This window comes from Hippocampus bargibanti, linkage group LG13, assembly GCF_051943395.1.
Source record: "Hippocampus bargibanti isolate YZ-2025 linkage group LG13, ASM5194339v1, whole genome shotgun sequence".
NCBI lineage: Eukaryota > Metazoa > Chordata > Actinopteri > Syngnathiformes > Syngnathidae > Hippocampus > Hippocampus bargibanti.
In genome coordinates, this window is record NC_142746.1 from 4,040,695 (window position 1) to 4,060,545 (window position 19,851).

General features: G+C 42.0%; 1 protein-coding gene across 2 annotated transcripts; it reads left to right on the forward strand.

Moving 5' to 3' along the window:
* The first annotated feature begins 1,953 nt into the window (after positions 1 to 1,953).
* On the forward strand, positions 1,954 to 19,651 carry galm (galactose mutarotase). 2 transcript variants are annotated; one of them, XM_089011853.1, is made up of 9 exons: positions 1,954 to 2,109; positions 3,184 to 3,395; positions 3,480 to 3,634; positions 6,533 to 6,646; positions 7,492 to 7,584; positions 10,226 to 10,307; positions 14,305 to 14,455; positions 14,601 to 14,775; positions 18,409 to 19,651. In XM_089011853.1, the coding sequence occupies exons 2-9, from the start codon at positions 3,215 to 3,217 to the stop codon at positions 18,496 to 18,498; spliced, it is 1,041 nt and encodes a 346-aa protein (XP_088867979.1). In that variant the 5' UTR covers positions 1,954 to 2,109; positions 3,184 to 3,214; the 3' UTR covers positions 18,499 to 19,651. The 2 variants fall into 2 exon arrangements, with proteins under 2 accessions (XP_088867979.1, XP_088867980.1); XM_089011854.1 differs by having other exon boundaries at positions 17,440 to 18,488.
* Positions 19,652 to 19,851: the final 200 nt, after the last annotated feature.

Below are 19,851 nucleotides of genomic sequence, written 5' to 3' on the forward strand. Positions count from 1 at the left end.
GTCCCGGGTGGTGATGCTGCCTGACCAGCAGACAATGCCATAGTGGATGGCTGATGCCACCACAGAGTCATAGAAAGTCGTTAGGAGTGACCCCTGAACTCCAAAAGACCTCAGTTTCCTGAGGAGGAAGAGGCGACTCTGTCCCTTTTTGATTAGGGCATCCGTGTTTGTTGTCCAGTCCAGTTTATTGTTGAGAGTAACACCCAGGTACTTGTAGGAGGTCACCCTCTCAATGTCCGAACCCTGGATGTTCAATGGTGCAGGTGACGATTGTTTCCTGCAGAAATCCACCACCAGCTCCTTGGTTTTGCCGGTGTTGATCTGGAGGTGATTCTGCTGGCACCAGTCCACAAAGTCCTTTGTCAGTCCCCTGTACTCCCTATCGTCTCCCTCTGTAATGAGGCCGACAATAGCTGAGTCGTCAGAGAACTTCTGAAGGTGGCAGGTTGGGGTGTTGTAGTTGAAGTCCGAGGTGTAGAGGGTGAAGAGGAATGGAGCCAGGACTGTTCCCTGCGGCGCTCCGGTGCTGCAGAGAAGCCTGCCAGACTCACAGTTCTTTACTCTCACGTACTGTGGCCTGTTTGTGAGGTAATCTGTAATCCAGGATGTGAGGTGATGGTCGACTCCGGCATGCTGCAGCTTGTCCCCCAGTAGACTTGGCTGGATGGTGTTGAAGGCACTGGAGAAATCGAAGAATGTGATCCTCACCGTGCTCCCAGCATTCTCCAGGTGCAGCAACGCCGTATGGAGGAGGTAGATGATGGCATCCTCCGCACCGATGCTGGGCTGGTAGGCAAACTGCAGCGGGTCCAGCGATGAGCTTGCCAGCGGTCGCAGGTGGGCGAGGACGAGTCTCTCCACCGTCTTAATCAGGTGAGACGTCAGCGCCACCGGTCTGTAGCTGTTGAGCTCTTTGGGGGAAATAGACGAGATTGTCATTCTCAGCACTGAAAACATACAGTCGGAACAGGACTGATCAAGGACGACTTTCTTCACTGGCAGTCATCTCCGTTGAGACAGAGACTTTTAAAACTGAAGAAAGATAAGGAAGGCTTCTACAAAGAAGTTATCGATGCCTTTCTTCAGAAGGAGCGGCGCATGGACTAAAGGTAACACGATAAAAACGTTTTTTTAAATTATTTTTTTCTATGCTACAGTTTGTATACAGTATATAAAGAATGCTGACATGAAATTTTAAACAAAATACGTTAACTGTTGCCAATCAAATGGTGAATAAACTACTCTGTAGAGTTAATATGTTTGTAAATCTGACTATGATGACGTAATTGCCTCACCAGCCATGAACCTCACCGCACGTCACTGTACTCCACTATCTTTGTGCAAATGGTAGCGGAGTATTTTCATTAATCTTGCAATATACAACACTTATTGCAAGATTAATGCGGCACCACATCACACCTGATATTACGTTGCTTTAAGTAATTTTTATTGGTGTTTTGCGTTTGACTCAGCCTGCGTGTTTTTGGGTATTTTAGATGCTATAAAACGTTTGTCTGATGTCAGTTGGGCACCCAAAAATTGTCTGTGATTAAAGTAGAAAAACTTAGCTCGTGTTGATAGACGGACATATATATGACGGACGCACACTTGACCTCGCAGCCATTTTGCGTTGCCATTGTGACGGACAATTATTTTTTTTCGTTCGTTGTGGAGTGTCTTGCACTTTACTCTGCATTAAACACTCAGGATAATCATATGATTGCTTTAAGAATTTGCTTTTAATTTCATTCATGGTACTGACAAATATATGCAAAGCTTTGGGTAGCAATCGGGAAAAACGCCCACAAGATTGAATCAATAACTGTATTTTTACCTATGAAATATGTAAATACAGTCGCGCTTCTTTCAAATGTAATAATACAGACGCACGCTGGTGTCGTAGTTAAATAACGGCACCGGTGGCTTCCTTTCACGCTGTGGCAAGTAGGTGGTAGTTGTGAGTCCATCGTCTAAATGTTTCCGTGTTGTCTCGGATTCTTTGAAAACTTCCTTATTGACCGTAGTCGAAGAGGATCAAAACTAATTCCTGTCCTAAAGTCAAAGGACGTCGACAGCGAGTTGTGTCTTGACCGGGGTTACTATTTTAAGGTGAGTCTCAAGGGAAAGTGCCAGTTAAACCAGCTTTCTTGACATACAGATACATGTTGTTTCGCCCGTCTGTACATGAGCTGTTTCATAATCTTGGCTATGGAGCAAAGACTTTGAATTTTTTCACATTAAATGAACAGAACACAGAAAACACAGAAAACGAAATTTCTTCAAAAAGTGCGATTATGCAGGAACGCTGCACGATTTTTGCGCTCGCTGGTCTATGAAGGGCTTGGCCGATCGGAGATGAGAAAATATGTTTTTATTATGTTACAAATTGACAAAAACCCAGTGTGAATTATGGAAGGGTTTGAACACAAAGCGGGTGTGCTCAAAGTCTCAAAGTGTCGTGTTTTTGCCATTATTTGCAACATATGTTAAACCTGCTGTCAGCTGGTGAGAGAACGCCCCTCTCCTCATTTCCAGTTGTCCTTACTAACTAATTAATAATAAAAATGACCAACTAAATTCGAGGACGGAATGGCTCAATGATTTTATAGCTAGTTGGTTAACTATTTAGTTAATTACCTAGTGAGTTAGTTCACGTACAGTCCTGCTGCAATGTTTCTGACATAATTTTGTTCCAAAAGGAAGGTGGAAAAGTAGAAAATAAAAGATACAATTTTATTTGGCTACTAAACTATTGCTGTTAGTATTTGTTGAATGTTTTGTTGCCCCTTCAAATAAGGTTGAGCCTTTTTTAAAGTATTGTTTTCATTTATTTACAAATATATTTATTTTATATTTCAATGTACATGTTCTACATTCTTGGCCATTGAAAAATAATTACATTTTAAAAGGATGTTATCCATCCATCCATCCATCCATCCATCCATCCATCCATCCATCCATCCATCCATCCATCCATCCATTACATCATTACATCGAACATCCTCAGTTTATCAGGGGCATTTAAACCAGCAACAAACAAAACTATTGCTTATCATGTCATAGGTACTTATTCCAGTTGACGGTTCAATGTTTCATATCATTTCACCCTCATAGAACAGTTATTTTAAATATATTTATTGGGGTAATTACATTCCAAACAAAACATATATCCCATGTTTGCAGACGCAGCTACAATATATCTTGTGTGAATACAATGACGCAAGTTAGAAGTCAGCCATGGGGGCAGTTCCCCAGCAAGGTGGATCTGTGGACGCTCCAGTCCTCTCAAGTGAAGGTGGAGGTCCTCACACTTGGAGCGATCATCAGGTCTGTTTGTAGCAAGGGCAACAACGGTCAAATGGAGGATGTTGTCTTGGGTTATGATGACCTGGAAGGTAAGCAGTCAGGCTATATAAGTGTGTTCAAGTATGGAAAACAAACTGGATCGGATGACTTAAAAACACGTCTGCTGTTGCCAGGTTACATGTTAGACAAGCGGTTCTTTGGAGCTGTGGTCGGCCGTGTCGCCAACAGGATTGCTCAAGGACGTTTTGTAGTCGAGGGAAAAACATACCAATTAGATATCAACAATGGACCTCATGCTCTCCATGGAGGCCTCCGTGGCTTCAATAAGGTAAGACAAAATAGAAACTATGCAACTCACTCCATCAGAGTTCATCAGCAATCAGATGTACTCAATTAAAAGATGGTTTTCTTTATTTCTCTTTGTTCATTCAATTTACAGTACAGTGATACCTTGGCTTACAAACTTAATTGGTTCCCAACAGAGTAAGTAAGACGAAAATTGTATCCCAAAAATTAATTTCCCATAGGAAACAATTAAAATGAGAATAATCTGTTCCTAGGTCCCCATAAAACATAGGTTTCTACTTTCTAATTTTCTAAGCCTTAAAGCTACACACAATATACCTTATTTTATGTATAATAAATGTGCTATTGTATTATAATTAAAGAAATAAACTGTACTTTATAATAAAGTCATTTTATTTACCTTTGTGATGGTCGTTGATGGCTTGATGGAATGGAGTGGCCACTTTCATCAGCATTAAACACTTGATGAAGAACGTAACCTTCTTCTTTCACCATCTTGAGGAATGATCCCTTGTAGGTGCTTTCGCTGCTATAATTTTACCTAGTTCCTCATCAATTGTGTTCTGTTTAGCTGGGTTGATAGCTTTTTGCATAAAGTGTACAGATGACTTGTGCGGGTTATTTGTGGAGCCTGATTGATGGGATATTTTAACCTTGCAGTCTACAGTCTGCTTTTGAAACAAGTCAAAATTTCACTGTTTTCCATCCATTTTCTCACCGTTTCGCTTTTGTTTTTTTCACTTTTGTTTTTTTGTTTGAAGCTCTGTCGTCTCCCTTTCGTGTGTGTATGTATGTGTGTGTTTTCTCACTCTCTCTCTCTGTCGTCTGCCTGTCTCTTTAATGTTTAACCCCCCTCCTCCACTGCTGCGTTATTGACCAATTAAGTGGTTTTAATCGACGACGCCATTTTGTTTTATGGAGAACGGCCTCACTCGCTCTCTGTCTGTAACCCCACCCCTTCACTGCTGCGTTCTTGACCAATCACGTGTCTTTAACAAAAGACTGGGGGCGGGGAATAGAGTAAAAAAACAGTGGCCACCGTTTTCTTGTTAGGAGAACGGACTTGTTCGCAAACGACACATCACTCATTGTGGCAGCTCCATATGTACCCTGAAAAATAGTTCGTATGCCAGGGTAAAATTTTCATAAATGTAAAGTTCATAAACCGAAAAGTTCGTCAGCAAAGGGGTTCATAAACTGAGGTATCACTGTACTTCTACCCTTTGTCCTCATGCTGTACAGAGAATTCCAAGTAACGGTACACTAACTTTAAGATTAAGAAAAGACATGTAAATAAAACTAGAAAGATGTCTCAGGTCGGATCTCTATCAATTGAATCTTTTTCTTTTCTTATCGGTACACATTTCCAATGTATCTAACATTTGTTAGATCAGTTATAAATTATATTTCAGCTAGCTTTTTATAAAATATTTTATTTTGGAAATTTTATCAGATAATCATGTATTCAATGAAAAATATATTTTTTATTAAAGGACAACCGACGCCCTGGACAAGTTGTGTCCATAATTTGTAAAATCACTTCAAATGACTTCTACTGAGTGTATTTTACAAAGATTTCACTGCATATAGCTATATTTTAGGTTTTAAGACTCCCACTGAATATTCAGGAAGTCTTGTTTTCGAGTTGATGACGATGCCTGACGTGATGTCACGTCTGCAACGCCCCTGACCGAGAAAGCGACAAACAATGCATTTTGGGTACTTCGTTTGGTCTGAAAACTTCGTGTTGACGGCAAAATTAGAAGTAAAACACATAAATAACGCAATGGTGTATCGTTGTGTGTTGCACCAAGACTACTATTTGATACTCGTTGACACAAATTCCCAGCAGACAAATCAGCCCATTTCCAACGGAGCTTGGGCGCCATCTTGTGCATTTTCAGGGACGCTACATTGGAGTCCAGGCGCCTCAAAATGATACGGAAGGACTTCTTTAATCGGTTGCAAACATGTATGCTTTCCTTTTCAGAACTATTTGAATCATATTCATAACTGGATGAGTAACAAGAAAGCATCTTCTCCGAATCTGAAGTCATTGTTTTGATTCTAGAGCAAGGCAAGACGTCCTGGCGTGATGTCACAAACAAAGGGGCGGGACCTTCTGAAACTCGCCATCCTGAGGTTATTTTGAAGTAGTTGTGGGACACTTTAAGTCATTTTTATTGGTGTTTTGCATTCGACTAAAAATATCAGCCTGCGTGTTTTGGGTATTTTAGATGCTCCAAAACGTTTGTTTACATCATAAAATATGTCTGTGTAAGCTCTCAGTCGTACAAGAGTGGTCCATCGATGAAAAGGTTTCTTCAGCCGTCATCTGTACTTTTTTTGAAGGTGTCGGACGTTTCGCTTCTTATCCAAGATAAGATATGGTAGGGTTGTGATCGTTCGTACAATAGCCTGCTAAGGCAACATAGGTTGGGCAACATTAGTAAGGCTGATGAGGTGATACTGGAAGGAGTGGGGCAATCAGGCCAGGCGTTAGTCAGGAATGTAGGAACAATCGGTGGGCTGCAGGGAGTGGTCCTCTGCTCCCCCCCCAACCTGAGACTAGGGACATATCATAGCAGTGTCCGGCGCCGCCATGTCTGGACATTAGGGATATATATTTAGGGACGATACTACCAGTAAGACTTTAGTTCGCTGAAGAAGCATCAAAAAAGTACAGATGACGGCTGAATAAACCTTCTCCTTGTTAGGTTGCAGTGTCCATGAAAGGATTTAACAAAAATAAAATTTCAGAGCTTGTTCCTCAAATGTGGAGATACAAACAATTTGGTGGACGGGCCTCGCGGGTGATGTGACTTCTTTGTATTGCTTTGTTTTCTGTATTTTTTTTCTTTTTTGTACTTGCTGAAACGTTGCTGAATTGATACAATATATCGTACGGTTTTCTGTTTAGGCAATTTGGATTGCTACAGCCGTGAAAGATGGTGTGAAATTGTGTCTTACCAGTCCAGATGGAGACCAGGGCTACCCTGGAACGTTGCAGGTCTCAGTTACCTACACATTGGAGGTAAACAACTAGACAGTGGTACGCCACAGTGTCACAACAAACTGCTCCGCTCCATTGAATATTTATCCGATTAAATTTCAAATTAGATTCAGATTCAGCAATATCAAAATCCGTTTTAATTCTTGGACTTTTCCTTTTTACTAAAATTGTAGTTGATTAGAGTAATTGAAAATGGAATTGCTGGCATACCAAACTGCCAGATGGGAAGATCTTCCCTCCACTACTTGCAAAATGAAGCAGTTTTAAAAATGTGCATTCATTCATTTTCCCCTCTGAGTCAAGAGGGGTGCTAGAGCTATCCCTGTTTTTTTTTATATATATATATATATATATATATATATATATATATATATATATATATATATATATATATATATATATATATATATATATATATATATATATATATATATATATATATATATACGTAAGTCGAAATTCATTCAAAATGTTGAATAGAGACTCGGCGCTGAATGACTTGCAAACGACCTGATTTGGACGCCGCGGGGGCAGGCAGTTGTGGGTCTGGGTCTCCAGTGTCCTACCGTTTGCCTTCTCCCCGGCCTTACCCCGCTCTCCGACGTGCGGCCGTCTGCGGCGCAGATGCGCCCAAACCCGCCACTTCGCAGAACCAACTGTTTCAAAGAGGCGGCGGCGCCGGCTGTGGGCGTGGTATTCTCGTGTGTGTGTGTGTGTGTGTGTGTGTGTGTGTGTGTGCGCGTGTGTGTGTGTGTGTTGTGTATAGACTTATTTTAATCCAACTATGTTAATTTTTAATACATAAACTGATTTGTTGAACAATGATAAATATTTAAGACTTTTTACTGTTGTTGTATTCTGTACAGGGGGAAACATTAACTGCAGAGTATCAAGCCCAATCTTCTAAAACAACACCAATAAGTCTCACCAACCACTCCTATTTCAACCTTGCTGGAAAGGTAAAAAAACATGTTGGAGGGCCTTTTCTTAATTTAATTTCCTTCTTTTCAACAGTGCTTTTGTATGTTCTTTGAGACAAACTACTCAGAGGTGCCAACTGTTAAATTGTCTATATTTTGTTTATGAAATCACTGAATGTAATAATAATAATAATAATAATAATAATAATAATAATACATTGTATTAATAAGTCCCTTTCAAAACTATCAAGGTCACTTTACAGTCAAGGGATGCGTTTTTCTGTGGGTGAGCAGTGGCAGCCACACGCGCCAGCGTTCACTCAACCCGGAAGCAAATCAAATGGATAGAAAGCTAGCTAGCTAAGATATAGCTAATGATGATAATAATAATACATTTCATTTACAAGCGCTCTTCAAAACTCTCAAGGTCACTTCACAGTCACAGGACAAGCTAAATAGCCAGCTCTATAGCTAGCTAGATAGCGAGCCAATAGATATCTAACTAGATAGCTAGCCATCTAGATAGCTACATGTACAATTCTTTCAATCATCGGTGAGGAAGGAAAGCGCTAATGATTCGAGAAAAAAAAACTCGTTTTCTTCTGAAAACTAGTTTTAGCATGTTAGCATTAACATACACTCAATCGGATTCAATGTTGACTGTAGCAAATCGCCGCCAAGTTAACAGCAAATCGCTGAAAGACTGATTGTTACAAATAATTCCGCAAACGAACTGCAAAGAGTTCATAGACAATTTGTTGTCTAGTATGTTCAACAATATGCAAATTACAGATGCTCCAGTGAATATTGCCCTAGCATTCTTCACACAAGACAGACATTAGCTAAATGCAAACAGGTTTCCGCTAACTCCATTCGCCGTTAGCCTGAAAAGATTCATCTCAGCAGCAAGGAACAATGCAATACTATACATATTTATTTATATAACATTTTCACAAGAGCCTCAGCTATAACAAAGCACTTTACAGAACAGTTAAAGGACAACCGACGTCTCCGGACAAGTTGTGTCCATAATTTGTAAAATGGCTTCAAATGACTTCTGGGCGTATTTTAATAAGATTCACTGATTTGTTTTTTAACTGACACCAGAAACACATTTTATAGCATCTAAAATACCCAAAATACACAGTATGATATTTTTAGTCAAATGCAAAACACCAATAAAAATGATTTAAAGTGTCCAAAATCTGCAAAAAAATTGAGCTGCGAATTGTGCATTTTCAGAAAGTCCCGCCCCCAGTTCGTGACGCCACGCCAAGACGTCTTGCATTGCTGGAGAATAAAAACAATGGCTTCAGATTCGGATAATATGCTTTCTTGTTACACATCCAGTTATTAATATGATTCAAATAGTTCTGAAGAGGAAAGCATACATGTTTGCAATCGATTAAAGAATTTATTCCGTGTCATTTTGAGGCAAACGGCGGGGGGGAATGTCTCACCTAAAAAGAGGCAAGAAAATGGCCACCGAGCTGTGAGGAATGAATCAGCCGTTTCCACAGGTTGATACGTTCCTTCCATGGAGCTTGGACTCCCTCTGCTGGCGGCTTTTGGGTGTAACACATGGTTTAAAAAAACAGTACAGTAAAATACATTGATGTGATGGAAAGACGCTACAATGCGTTTTTTTTTACGGTCAGGAGGCGGTCCTTTTCTGACGTCACGTACGGACTCGTCACCAACTCAAAAACAAGACTTCCTGAATGTTCAGCACGAGTCTTAAAACGTAAAATATAGCTATATGCGGTGGAATCTTATTAAAATACGCCCAGTAGAAGTCATTTGAAGCCATTTTACAAATTATGGACACAACTTGTCCGGAGATGTCGGTTGTCCTTTAAATTTGCATATACTCTCAATAAATAGCTTGGCAGAGGGCTGCAGAATTCGGGCGTCTGTCATTAATTGCTGTGTCTCCTGCAGGCAGTAAAGACAATCTTTTTGGGTTCAAGTCTTTGTCCACAGTGTCCGATCGAACATCTCTGACAGTTTCATTCCCTGATTATGTTCAGTCATGCTCATAAACAACTCACAATGAAAACCTGGTTTCTCATCGAATAACCATCAGAATGACACTTCATGGCACCTGTGTCTTCACTGTCACAATACACATAATGATTGAAGCGTAGCTGGCGGCCATTGGAGGGTTAGTGCACCGATCTCACAATGCAGAGGTCGTGGGTTCAATCCCACCTCCGGCTTCCCTATGTGGAGTTTATATGTTCTGGGCCTGTGTGAGTTTTCTTCAGTTACTACGGTTTCCTCCCACATTCTAAAAACATGCATGGAAAGCCGTTTGAACACTCTAAATTACCGGTATCAAAGTCAAGGCCCGGGGGCCAAATCTGGCCCGGCACATAATTTTATTGGGTCCGCAAAAGCAAATCAAACTTGTGAACTTCCATGATGCTTGCTAAAGTGTGAAGGAAAATGTAAAATAGTCCCATGTAAACCACACCAACAGTCATTATAAGTTTTTCATTAATTTGTTGTGTGCTCTTCATGTAATATGTGGAGGGGATTTAACATTCAATGAAATTCTGCGTCGGTGGATATAATGACCCTAATATTCAGATAGAAATCATTTGCAATGGCAGTCTGAAATTTGGAGCCCATGGACTTCAACACATTGTAAATTTTAAAGTTTTATGTGTATCTACAGGCGGCAGATAATATTTTGGACCATGAACTGTCCATCTTTGCTGATTCTTACTTACCAGTGGATGGCACGTCTATTCCCACAGGTAAACTGTGAAATAAAGTGTCCCTGTAATTGTTCTGTAAAATGCAACCCAATGTTTCTTGCAGATTATAGCAGATATAGCATGCCCAATAGTTACTTGTAGTTTATCCAAACATCAATTTTCTTGGCTCAGACTGTGAGTTTCGGCCTGGATGAGCATGTCTCAACAAATGAATTAACTTGAGGATAAGACAGGGATGGGCACCTCAATTAGTTAACACCAAAAGAAAGGGCAATTATAAACTTTAGGTCAAAGTCAAAGTCAAAGTCAGCTTTATTGTCAAATATGCTAATATGCATGACATACAGCACAGATGAAATTAATGTCCTCTCGGACCCAGCGTGCAAGACATGCAAGGCACTTATAACGTGGCTAAAAAAGACATACAATTGACAACAGACAATACATGTAATTTCTGTATGTAAAGTGAGGTAGTGTCGTATGGAAAGTGAGGTAGTGACGTATGTAAAGTGAGGTAGTGACATATGTAAAGTGAGGAAGTGACGTACATAAAGTGACGTAATGTTGTAATTGCAAAAACAAACAACTAGAAAGGGTTGAAGTGAGGTCTTGTCTAATGAGAAATAACAAAAAATAGAGTTCAGGATGATCGTACAGCATGTAGCGTGTACTCAGAGTTCGGTGAGTGTGGCAGTGGGAAGGGGCAGGCTGGGCAGGGCTGGGAGGGAGTTGAGTCTCCGGACTGCCTGGTGGCAGAAACTGTCCTTGAGCCTGCTGGTCTTGGCTCGGAGACTCCGCAGTCTCCGACCCGATGGCAGCAGGCTGAAGAGGCTGTGGGAGGGGTGGGTGGGATCGCCAGCGATCCGGATGGCTCTGCGGGTGAGGCGGGTGTTGTAGATGTCCTGAAGGGGGGGAGAGAGACACCGATGATCTTCTCAGCTGTCCTCACGATGCGCTGCAGAGTCTTACGGCAAGACACGGTGCAGGCGCCGTACCACACGGTGATACAGCTGGTCAGGATGCTCTCTATGGTACCGCGGTAGAAGGAGGTCGTGATGGGGGTCGGGGCTCCAACTCTTTTGAGCTTGCGGAGGAAGTACAGGCGCTGGTGGGATCTCTTGGCCATTGATGCCGTGTTGTGGCTCCAGGACAGGTCTTCGGATATGTGCACTCCCAGGAACTTGGTGCTGCTCACTCTCTCCACTGCAGCACCGTCGATGGTTAGTGGAGCATGCTGGGGGCGCACTCTCCTGAAGTCCACAACAATCTCCTTCGTCTTCTCCACATTCAGACGGAGATTGTTGTCCTTGCACCACGTGGCCAGGCGGCTGACCTCGTCCCTGTAGGCTGTCTCCTCATCGTTGTTGATGAGGCCCACCACAGTCGTGTCATCCGCAAACTTTATGAAGAGGTTGGAGCTGGGTGATGATGGTGAGCAGTCGTGCGTGAGCAGAGTGAAGAGGAGGGGGCTCAGCACACACCCCTGGGGGGCCCCTGTGTTCAGCGTGATGGTGCTGGAAGTGTTGTCGCCAACTCTGACTGCCTGTGGTTTCCCCGTCAGGAAGTCCAGCAGCCAGTTACACAGGGAGGTGCTGATCCCCACTTTGCTCAGTTTATTGGTGAGCTGTTGGGGGATGATTGTGTTGAATGCTGAGCTGAAGTCGATGAACAGCATTCTGACGTAGGAGTCTCTGGTCTCCAGGTGGGTGAGCGCTGTGTGGAGAGCAGTGGAGATGGCATCATCGGTCGAGCGGTTGGGCCGATATGCAAATTGGAAGGGGTCATGGGTGGGGGGGAGGGCAGCCTTGATGTGGTTCATAACTAGCCGCTCGAAGCACTTCATGAGGATGGGAGTGAGTGCGACCGGGCGGTAGTCATTGTGGCAGGTGGGGGACGACTTCTTCGTGACCGGGATAATGGTGGTGGCTTTGAGGCACGTGGGCACAACAGCCTGGCTCAGAGAGGTGTTGAAGATGTCCGTGAAGACATCTGTGAGCTCCACAGCGCAGTGTCTCAGAACACGGCCAGGAATGCCGTCGGGACCCGGGGCTTTTCGTGCGTTGGTCCCTCTGAGGGATCGCCTCACGCTGTCCTGGGACAGTGTCAGCACCTGTTCGCCGGGAGGTGGTGGGGTCTTCTGTGCTGGAGTGCTGTTGTCTGCCTCGAAGCGGGCGAAGAAGTCGTTCAGCTGGTTCAGCAGAGTGGTGGAGTTCTCGCAGGTCTGTGGAGTGGGCTTGTAGTCTGTGATGGTCTGTATCCCACGCCACAGGTTCCTGGTGTCACTGCTGTCTTTGAAGTGGTTGGCGATCCTCCTGGAGTGCTGTCTCTTGGCCATCCTGATGCCACGTGACAGGTTGGCCCTGGCTGTCCTCAGGCCCAGCTCATCGCCAGCTTTGTAGGCAGCGTTCCGAGCCCTGAGGAGCCTGTGGACTTCACCCGTCAGCCATGGCTTCTGGTTGGCCAGGATGGTGACAGATCTGGTGACAGTCACGTCATCCATGCACTTCCTCATGTAGGAGGTAACAGAGTCTGTGTACTCTTGGAGGTCGGTGTTGTTGTTGTAGGTGGCCGCTTGTCTGAACATGTTCCAGTCGGTGTTGGAGAAGCAGTCTTTGAGTGCCTCTGACGACCCATCAGGCCACACCCTTATCTGCTTCTTCACTGGTTTGACGACTTTGACAAGTGGCCTATATGCGGGCTTTAACATGATAGTGGAGTGGTCCGAAGCTCCTAGGTGGGGGAGGGGGTAGGCTTTGTAGGCTCCTTTGTGTGTGGTGAAAACATTGTCCAGAATGTTGTTACCTCAAATTTTAAACTCTACCTGTGAATTCGCCATTCCTATATTGTTTAAAATACAGATAACATCTGATTTACGGCCGGCGCGACTTAGAACCACCTGTATTTACGACCACGACCGCCAGACCATTTTTTTAAGTCCCTCCCCTGATAAAGGGGAGGGACTTTATCAGCCATTTATGAGAGAAGGAAAGCGGAGAAAGAAAGAGCGGACATTAATAATAATAATAATAATAATAATACATTTCATTTCTAAGCGCCTTTCAAAACTCTGTCATTTTACAGTCACAGGATAAGTTTTTCTGTGGGTGAGCAGCGACAGCCACATGCGCCAGCTTTCACTCAACCCGGAAGTAAATAGATAGAAAGCTAGCTAGCCAGCTCGTAGATAGCTAATAGATAGCCAACGGATAGCTAACTAGATAGCTCGCCACCTAGATAGCTATATAGCAAATAGAAAGCTAAGTAGAGAGAAAGCTTGTCAGCCAGCTAGTAGATAGCTAGTAGATAGCTAACAGATAGCTAGCTAGATAGCAACCCACCTAGATAGGTAATTAGAGAGAAAGTTAGCCAGCTAGCAGATAGCCAATAGATAGCCAACGGATAGCTAGCTAGATAGCTCGCCACCTAGATAGCTATATAGTTAATAGAAAGCTAAGTAAAGAAAGCTAGACAGACAGCCAGTAGATAGCTAATAGATAGCTAGCTAGATGGCTACCCACCCAGATAGCTAATAGATTGACACGCCCTCGGAACTGCTGAAAAAGGCCAAAACGGGGGCTGGATGGAACAAAAAAGATGGACGATTGATTGACAGATTGAAAAGGTCCCTTTGTCGTCATCCAAAGAACCTTGGCAAAGATGTTGAAAGTGAACAGCTGGCACGGTGGGGATCTCAAAAAATTGAGATCTTATGGAGGGGGGGTTATGTTCAGTTTTCTTAGTATGTCACAAGGGATGGAGAGGCAACTTCTCTCGTTATTAACTTTAGAGAGGCGATTCATTAAGTGATCTCTGCAAACAGCCAATCATAATGCTTGCCTCCAAGTCCTCTCAAAAACCAATAGAAAGCCCAAATACCAGTGACTGATGGTTTTAGCAGTAATTGAACCTTTGACTTTTTAAAACCATGGTAACCCCTCAAACCAAGTATTATAGGATAAAAACATTTTTTTCCGTCTTACGGGTTTTTTATTTAGGTTCCCCATTCAAAAAGTACACATTTTTGTTTCAACTCCAGGTGAAATCAAAGATGTGGCTGGATCACCTTTTGATCTTCGGCAAGCTGTTCTGATTGGTCCTCTGCTAAAAAATGTTCCTGGTGGGGGATTTGACCACAACTTTTGTCTCTCGTCACCTGGAGAGCCATGGACGGAGAGGGTTGCTGCTAGGTTACCCTCAAACATTTGTTTACAACACAATATAATACATATTGATTTACAATACATATTGATTTATATGGTGCTTTAACAACAGCTGAAGCTGTAACAACGCACTCAACAAAACTTGTCTCACGTTGCCACCCTGTAATTTCAGGGTTTCTCACTCAGCCAGTGGTCGCATTTTAGAGGTTTCAACCAGTCAACCAGGAATCCAATTCTATACAGCTAACGTCTTGGACGGCTCTATCATCGGTAAAGGGGGAGTTCAATATGGGAAACACTGCTCTTTCTGTTTGGAGACACAGAATTGGCCAGATGCTGTCAACCAGGTATGCAATTAACTCAGAAGAACACATTGTGAGCTCTATGAAATGCAATGCTGTTTTTAATACGTGGCTTGATATACAGTACCAGGAAATGAAGTTAAGCAGGCTCACTTTCATACTACTTACAACCGACGTCTCCGGACAAGTTGTGTCTATAATTTGTAAAATGGCTTCAAATGACTTCCACTGAGTGTATTTTACAAAGATTGCACGGCATATAGCTATATTTTACGTTTTAAGACTCGTACTGAATATTCCGGAAGACTTGTTTTTGAGTTGGTGACAAGTCCTCACCCTACGTCACTGAAGGAACGCCCCTCAGCGGGAAAGGACATACCTTGCATCACCTCAATGCATTTTGCAATACTTTGTTTGGTCTGAAAACTTCGTGTTAATCCGTGTTGATGGCGAAATTAGAAGGAAAACACGTAAATAACGCAATGTGAATCCTTGTGTGTGGCACCGAGCATCTATTTGATATTCACTGACAAAAATTTTAAAGAATTAATCAGCCCGTTTCCACTCAGCTTTCCACAGAGCTTTGTCGCCCTCTTCTGCCACTATTCGGTGCTACATTTCCCCCCCAGACGACACACATTCAGTGCTACATTTCCCCCCTCAAAATGACACGGAATAAATTCTTTAATCGATTGCAAACATGGATGCTTTCGTCTTCAGAACTATTTAAATCATATTCATAACTGGATGAGTAACAAGAAAGCATATTCTCCGAATCTGAAGCCACCGTGACACCACGAAGATGGGGGCGGGACCTTCTGAAACTTGCCACTTCCGGTTTCAAATTGAAGTACTTTTGACACATTTTAAGTCATTTTTATTGGTGTTTTGCATTTCACTGAAAATAACATACTGCGTATTTTGGGTATTTTAGAGGCTATAAAACGTTTTCCTGTCATCAGTTAGGAAACAAAAAAGTGACGTCAGTTGTCTTTTAAAGGACAACAGATGCCTCCGGACAAGTTGTGTCCAGAATTTCCAATGGAAATTGGGCGCCATCTTCTGCATTTTCTGGGACGCGACATTGCTGTCATTGACGGCTCGAATTGATATGGGAGGACTCCTTTAATCGATTGCAAACATTTATGCTTTCCTCTTCAAAACGATTTGAATCATATTCATAACTGGATGAGTAACAAGAAAGCATCTTCTCCGAATCTGAACTCCGTGAGCCCATTGTTTTGTTTCTTGAGTAGGCAAGACGTCTTGGCGTGACGTCACGAACAAGGGTGCGGGACCGTCTGAAACTGGCCATTTCCAGTTTCATTTTGAAGTAGTTTTGGGACACTTTAACTCATTTTTATTTGTGTTTTCCATTTGACTAAAAATATCAGCCTGCGTGTTTTGAGTATTTTAGATGCTATAAAACGTTTTTTCTGATGTCAGTTAGGAAACAAAAAAATGGTGTTGGTTGTCCTTTAAACAAGACACTCAAAATCTGGGTCCTGAGAAGTTTTTCAAAGAAGTGATCAAAATATTCATCATAATGTATTTCAATGACGATACATTGAAATACAGTGATACCTCGGCTTTCGAACGCTTTAGCTAACGAACATAGAATGAAACTAGAAGTAATCAGTCAGGACAATACAAGTAGTTAGTGTAGCCTCAGGGAATAGTCCTCTGCTCCCCCCAACCTGAGAGCAGCCTGAGAGCAGGGACCTATCAAAGCAATGTCTGGCACTGCCACGTCTGGACAGTAGGGATATATATATATATATATATATATATATATACACACATATAACACATACATACATACATACACATGAATGGCTGCGTCTCCTGCCGGCAGTAAAGACAATCTTTCCGGGTCCGAGCCTTCGTCCACAGTGTCTGATCGAATATCTCTGACAGTTAGCTTCTTGTAAATCTTTCTTCTGAAGCACGAAGTGATTCGATGCAGGCTTCTGATTGGCTGCCAAGTATGCAAATTGCCAAACGAACCGAAATTAAAAAAATACATATTTCGTTTTTTTTTTTTTTTTTTTTTTCTTGAAAAAGTTATCTGCCTTTTGTAAGTTATACGCCCGACGTAAAAGTTGCACTCCCCGGGCATCCGGGCAGTCATTATTTCAGACACTGCTATAAGCATATCGCAAAAGCAATCAACATTGTGTCAGCCAATGTCATCAGTTGTTAATTTTGTTCTATAGTTGTCATTTTGTTGTTCAAGCCGCATTGAATGCCTGTTCTCTTGTCAGATTGAGTCATCCAAAACAAAGATGAAATCAAGCCTCATGTAAATAATTACAAAAAAGATAGTCCTATTTTTGTTTTCTTCCATTATTACCTGCACAATCCTTGTCGCGATCTGGTTGGCGACCCCGCCTGCACTGCACAGGTGTTGGTCGTTCCAATCAGTTGCAGTTAAAAGGACTCCCATCACGACTATTCGTTGTCGGGTCATTGCATGTGTTTGCTTCACCCTGTCAAGTTTTGTTCCTGCTGACTTTATTTAATCCAATTTGTCAATCATACCCTGCTGCTCCCTCATGTCTGCTTTTTTTGGGATCCACCACCATGCAAACCGTGACAATCCTCCACCTTATAATATGCCAAAGTAGCTTGGTGGAACAGTCTCAAAAGTGCACCAATATAATGTTGCAATAAAATAATTATAGTCTTTTCTGTTGTGTCTTTCATTAGGCTTCATTTCCTAGCTGCCTTCTTCATCCAGGCGAGGAATATCGGCATGTGACTCGTTACACATTCACTTGTGCTGACTGAGTCGGTAAATGCTTCACAGATTGTTGGATCCCTGTGATAATTGTATTCAGCGACATGAGGCCTGGAAGTACAGGATTCTAGCTTATGTACATTCCATTCAATGACTTGTTGTGTATGCGGTTTCCTAAACCCTGAAATATCTTGTCAATTTTCATCACAGTTTTGTGTGCAAGTCTTCACTAAACAGTGTGTTCACAGTGATTTTCCCAGAACAGGACCTGCCTTTTTGTGAGAAAGAAGCACTGTATTTGTCATTTTGAAGTATTGTACGGTTTTAATGCTTTCAATCATCCAACCTTCCATTCAGCCATCCAGGAAGGGATGGAGGAAGGAGAGGACATTCTTATTTTCATTTTTCCTAGTATGTCACAATGGGGGGAGAGGGGCAGAGAGAGTAAAATCTATTAAAGGACAACCGACACCTTCGGACAAGTTGTGTCCATAATTTGTAAAATCACTTCAAATGACTTCTACTGACCGCGTATTTCAAATATAATATATCCATGCGCACCAAATCCAAATCCAGCAGACATTTAACTCTTTCAACAGTAGCCAAAATGGAACTGTATAGTGCCACTTAGCAGTTTTTTTGACGACGATACTAGTGCAGCGTGTTCTACTGGAAACAAATTCCTTGTGTGTTCTACATACTTGGCAATAAAGATGATTCTGATTCTGATTCTGATTCATATAGCTATATTTTACTTTTTAAAAGTCACGCTGAATATTCATGAAGTCTTGTTTTCGAGTTGATGTCGATGCCGGAAGTGACGTCACATTCGGTATGCCCCTGACCGAGAAAGCAACACACAGTGCATTTTGGGTACTTTTTTTCATTGTGTCATTTGTTCCTCTGGAGTGCTGTTGAGCTCTCTCTCGTCTCAACAGCTCGGATGTTCGTGTGCTGCTCAAAGTGTGCCGCTGTCTCCAACCCTCTGTCTTCTACCACGGATTTTAACGAATCACGGGCGGCTTTAACCGAAGGTTGGCTCTTATACGCGGCTCCATATACTGGACGAAACGCCGCTTGTGCACCATCTTGTGCATTTTCTGGGCTGCTCCATCGGAGTCCAGATCTCCTTCACCGGTTTCATTGCTTGCAGATGGCTCAAATTGATACGGAAGGACTTCTTTAATTGATCGCAAATATTTATGCTTTCCTCTTCAGAACTATTTGAATCATATACATAACTGGATAACTGGATGAGTAACAAAAAGCATCTTCTCTGAATCTGAACACTCTGAAGCCATTGTTTTGATTCTGGAGCAAGGCAATTTGTGGGTGGGCCAAACCTAACGTGACGTCACGAACAAGGGGGCAGGACTTTCTGAATCTCCCCAGTTTCGAGCTCATTAGTGGCAGTTTTGGGCAACTTTAACATTTTTATTGGTGTTTTGCGTTTGAATTAAAATATCAGCCAGCGTGTTTTGGGTATATTAGATGTTATAAAACGTTTTTCTAATGTCAGTTAGGAAACAAAAAAATGGTGTCGATTGTCCTTTAAATATGCAACAACACAATCATGTAAATATAAACAATCTATGGGTTTCCCTTTGCTTACTTTTGTGGTAAATTGCTTAAATACTGTTTGTTTGCAGAATGTGCTTGGTTGAATGTAATGTAATGCAGTATTGATTTTGTGTGTGAGATTGTAACAATGTATAAACGTTTTTTTTCTCGCAATTTCAGGATGTTATTCTTAAAATATTTGTTTGTATTCAAACGAGCGTTGACGTCTTTGCGGTGCAACTTTAAAGGACAACCGACGTCTCCGGACAAGTTGTGTCCATAATTTGTAAAATGGCTTCAAATGACTTCTACTGAGCGTATTTTAATAAGATTCCACCGCATATAGCTATATTTTACGTTTTAAGACTTCATTGGTGTTTTTCATTTGACTAAAAATATTAGCCTGTGTGTTTTGGGTATTTTAGATGCTATAAAACGTTTTTCTGACATCAGTTAGGAAACAAAAAATGGTGTCGGTTGTCCTTTAAGGGAACGTTATGAGCACGTTGGTTTTTAACGTAATACAGAAACAACAGACAGAATGTTTTTTTTTCAATGTCGAATATAGTATATATAATGTGTGTGCGTGTGTGTGCTTGGAGAAAGCCGTAGAGCTTGGTGACGTGACCAGTTTGCGTTCTACGTATTATGTAAAACTTTGCAAAAATACAAACAAACATATAAACAGCCTACGTGTAAAGGAACTTTTATTGTAAAATATTTCACAGCGTTCATTTCTCGCGAGCACAGATCACATGACAGGCTGCCGTGTTTGATAGGTGTCTTTAAAATACGTCTTCGAGGCTCATTGGTCTGTTTTG